Source organism: Panicum hallii, chromosome 1 (genome assembly GCF_002211085.1).
Source record: "Panicum hallii strain FIL2 chromosome 1, PHallii_v3.1, whole genome shotgun sequence".
Classification (NCBI taxonomy): domain Eukaryota; kingdom Viridiplantae; phylum Streptophyta; class Magnoliopsida; order Poales; family Poaceae; genus Panicum; species Panicum hallii.
The window spans coordinates 55,538,498-55,542,981 of NC_038042.1; the positions used below are offsets into that span (position 1 = coordinate 55,538,498).

Genomic DNA, 4,484 nt, shown 5'->3' on the forward strand with positions numbered 1-4,484 from the left:
GCCCGGCCACTCCCGCGACCACGAATAACCACTGCCGCGGCACATGCCGCTGTCCTTTGCTGTGCATTGCCTCGCCTCGCCTCTGACCAGCGCGGCCGCACCTGGAGGCCGATATCATATATGATATATATGTGTATATCGCGCGGCTGCTGGAGTGGACTGGACTGGCACTACGGACTAGCGCCTGCGCCCAGCACATTTTCCACTGGCGCCGGAACGTGTATGCACTGTACGCAGGTCGTCGCGGTCCTGTCGCGCGTACATGCCCAAGTACGTACCCGATCGCGCTAGTGCCGTGTTGGGTCAAAGAAGGGGCAATCATTTTTGGCTGGAAAGCTGCAGCTGCTGGCCCGGGGGGGCAGCGGGCGCCGAGACTTTCCGCAGCGTGTGTCAGGAATATCGTTCGCAGATGCAAGCGGATTCGATCCGGTAGAGGTCGATCTTTCCCAGCATGCAGATGACACGCGAGTGTGCAACAGGCGCCGCTCGACCTTTCCATCCATCGGGTTTTCATCAGATAAAAAAGGGCAATAGGATAGGAAAAAATTTGACGGACGGAGGGCACTCGCAGCTGCTGGCCGATGGCAACATATGATGTAGGCTGGTCCAGGGCCTAAAAGTGCCGGCCGGGCAGAGATTTACTATGCCACTTTCTCATGTGAAAAGATGCCTCTGGCACTGGCAGGCAGTCGTTAGCTCTGAGTGGTCAGATCTTGACTAGACGCAGGGCGCGGGAGGAGCAGTCCTCGCTCTCGCCCTCGCGTTTTTTTGACCGCCGAGGCCGTACGCGCGCGCAATAGTTCTATTCACGCGACGCTGGCTGCCCTGCCGCCCCGCATCCACGACCAACCAGCCTCCTGGACCGTACCTCCTCTTCTGCACTGGTAGTGGTAGTTACTGCACCGCCTACCCCTCCCAGCAAGCTAGCTCGCTTCTTCCACTCCACTCCAGCCTCTACTGCTAGATCGACCAAACGCTAAGTACTACCACTACCACGCTACCTACGTACGTCTACCTGCACACATAGCTTCAACCAAAACTATAACAAAGCTGCCGATCCATGGCCGACAAGGACATACGTGCTCGAATGCCCAGGAAAGATCGACGACGACGGGAATAAAGAATGCAAAGTCGTCTTACCCTTCTTTTTTTCTTTTCTTCGTCGTGTGTCCCTGGGCAGCCTCCACGGCTAGCGCACCACTACTGTTGGTGCCATGTGGGGTTCCTTGCAGGGCTTAGCCATGGTGCCGGGCGGGGTGCGTGACCGGCCATGCCATCGTCTATCTTAGCGCGTAAACGGGCCTTGCTTTGCGATAGGGCACATGCGTCCATAAATAACCCCCCTTGCAGGAGAGGAGAGCCACTGTTCACGCGTATGCATGCGAAAGAGCCGTGCGCGTTCCGGGCTGCCGCCCCCGTTTGCACGTTCGCCTGCTACGTTGGATGTGGCCATAGTAGTTTGGTGTGCAGCCAAACCAGAGAGAGAGATTTCACACAGTGAACGAACGCACACAGGCACAGCAGGCCGGGTACCGGGCGTACGCAGGCTGCTAGAGGAGATAGGTAGTAGCTAGCAAGCACTGGGACGGCAAGAAAGGCCGGCGCCTTTTGGCGGCACTGGAGCTTGACTTCTCGCCGCCGATGGGTCGACCGCGGCATGTGGGGGCGCGCGGCGCCGCGGCGAGGGAGGGAGGGAGCGCACGCATCTCTCGGTCTGTTAGGGGCCGTCATCGCCGCCGGACAGCGGCGTCGCGGGCGCTACCGGCCGAGGCGAACCGAGGCACGCAGTTGAAGCGGGCCGTTTGGTTTCCTGATCCGCCCGTCGACCGGTTCCTTTCAGGCCGGCGAATTAAGAGGAGGGTCGACAGGTCCAAGTGGGTGGGAGGTCGACACGCGCGCGGCTGGCACGGGGCTTTGTCACGACGCCCGGCAAGCTGCTAGTGGCGTGCCGTCGGCGTCCATGCACCGATCGTATGCTCGCTCGCCGTCGTCGTCGGTTCGTAGCTAGCTAGCTTGTTATAGCTAGTGGTAACATCACAACACCGTCGAACGCAAGCGTGAGCGTGACAATGCACGTCTTGCCAATGCAAGTAGGGATGATGCCCGTGCCGCCGCACTCTATCTCCAAGTAAACGGGGGCGTTTCAATTCACGTGCCTGCGTACGGAGAGCACGTAGCCGGGAGCAAGCACCGGGAGGAAAGTAGAGCTAGCCATGGAAGGCAGCTAGAGATCGAGGTGAGAGGGCATCGTCGTTTGGCTGGCTATCTACATAGAGTACTTACACACAGAGCGGTTGCACATCTTGGTGAGCTAACCATGGCAGCATGAGTGATGAGAAGAAAAAAAATGAAGTACTTTCTCGTAGTACGTCGCAAGTAATTAAAGCGGTTAAAAGCTGGGGCAGTACACCATGATGATGATAATCAATTTGCTCTAGGTAGTAGTGGTCGGTCGGTTGTCTGAAGAGAGCTAGCCAACTCGATCCAAGCCACCGACTAAATTTACAGGGACAACAATACAAACAGGGCATCAAAAGAAGAGCTAGCGCGGAGGACAGACAGAGAGATCACATGGAGGTCGGCGAGCTTAAGTGAGGAGCGAGGGTGGATAAAGCTTAGCTTGCTTAGGCCCTAGCGCTAGCGTCCTACCCGGTGAAGCTTAGCAGGGAGATCATCATGCGCGTGCGTGCAGCTAGTACATTCTGGTATGGGGCTAGCTAGCCAGATGATCTCAGATCTATGGAGATCGATCGACAGGTAGTAAAAGGGAGAAGAGAAAGATACACATATTTGTAGATATATATATTTATATATACCCTAGCTAGCTAATTGAGCCCGCACGTGGCCGGCCGGAGAATGGCCGCGGCCGTCGTAGTAGTCGCCGTTGACCTCCTCTCGCGGCCGGCCGGCGAGCAGGCCGCCGCCGCGCGCGGCACGAAGGCGCGATCAGGAGCGGAGGATGCTGCGGATGATCTCCGCGCCCGGGCTGTTGCTGTCCATGGTGGACATGAGGTCCGAGAGCCGGTCGCTCAGGTCGTCCACCTCCCGGTGGAGGCTCTTGATGTAGCTGCAGGTCTCCTTGAGCAGCTTCGTCGTCGACGCCTGCATTACACGTCCACGCCAAGCGCATTATTAGACGCTTTGTTTAAACAGGGAAAGAAACGAAAAGCACGCGCAGCGAATGATGCGAAGAATGCGAGTCGAAGGGTCGGTTCGCAGCTAGCGGCGACGACGCACCTGGCCGGAGCCGCGGCGGCGGGAGCTGGGGAGCAGGGCCTGGAGCTTGGAGATGAGCTCGTTGATCTCGTCCTCGGAGATGTTGCCACGCGACGACCTCCGGCTCGACATCCTCGCTCGCTCAGCTATCTCTCGTCGTCGTACGTCGCCGCCGCCGGCCGGGACAAGCAAAGCAACACTTTTCGCAGCAGGCAGCAGGATCGGAGGCTAATAAGCTTGAGGACGAAGGTAGCTAGCGTCTCGTCTGCGTCCACCGGTGGCTCGCTCGGGCTGACTGGCTGGCTAGCTAGCGAGAACGGGAAGCTGTGGGTTAGCCGGCCGCTGGACTCGGAGGTCGCTCTGCAGTAGCTGGAGGGCCGTAGTGAGTTGTGAGGGAGACAGAAAGGGAGAGGGTTCCTTTATAACGAGCTGGGTCGGGGGTGGATCCAGGATTGGGGCGCGCGGATCGGAAGCGGAATTCATTTGTGTGTGTTGTGGTGTAGGAAGAGAGCAGCGGCCGGCGACTGCGATGAGAGGAGAGGAGAAGAGGGAGGGCTGCTAGTTGGGCCCCGCGTGCTCTCTCTGCCTAATCACCGCGGAGACTGCTCGCATGCGTGGCCCACCGGTTGGCAGCCCATGGGCCCCGGATGGCTATAATATGCTATGACCACCCGCCACTTGCCACGTGCCCAAGTTGAGTTGCCGCGGTGCCGTATTCATTCACAAGGAAAACCATCAAAGGAAGGAGGGAAAAAAAGGAAACTCTTGCTGGATCCAACGACCCGCACCCATGTTGACTTGTCGAGTGTTGGCCGATCGATCGGCAAGAACAAAGAAACAAAGAAAAAAAGGGGGGGTTTTGGTTGCTCCTCAGGCGGTCAGCTCCCCGCTTCGTCACTGATGCCGTGATCCATGCTACTGCAGCCACGCCCCTTGCTGCTCGCTGGATCAGATTTCGGATCAGTAGTTCAGAACCGCATTATTGTACTGCGCGCATACGTGCAGCAGCCGCACAACGACTCTAATCATCGGGAGTCTTAAATAAAACGGGATCAAGTTTCACAGTGTCTGTCCGCTAGAGAAAAGGCCGGGTCGGGTCGAGCAGCACGTTCGGCAGCAGACTCGAGAGATGCCCTGTCGCCCCCCGGTGCCCTGCATCTAGCGGCGGGCGTACGTGCGCCTGATGTCCGCGGACTCCAGCGTCGTCGCCACACCACGCTATTTTGTTTAGCATCCGATCGAGCAGCAAAGGAGAGGGGAAAAAAATA

At 58.2% G+C, this 4,484-nt stretch overlaps 1 protein-coding gene across 1 annotated transcript; it reads right to left on the minus strand.

The window, feature by feature from the left end:
• Positions 1-2,415: 2,415 nt before the first annotated feature.
• Positions 2,416-3,593, minus strand: LOC112872661 (transcription factor ILI5). Its single transcript, XM_025935738.1, has 2 exons — positions 3,238-3,593; positions 2,416-3,102 (listed from the first exon to the last, which is right to left on the minus strand). The coding sequence occupies exons 1-2, from the start codon at positions 3,346-3,348 to the stop codon at positions 2,947-2,949; spliced, it is 267 nt and encodes an 88-aa protein (XP_025791523.1). The 5' UTR covers positions 3,349-3,593; the 3' UTR covers positions 2,416-2,946.
• Between the last annotated feature and the right edge of the window lie 891 nt (positions 3,594-4,484).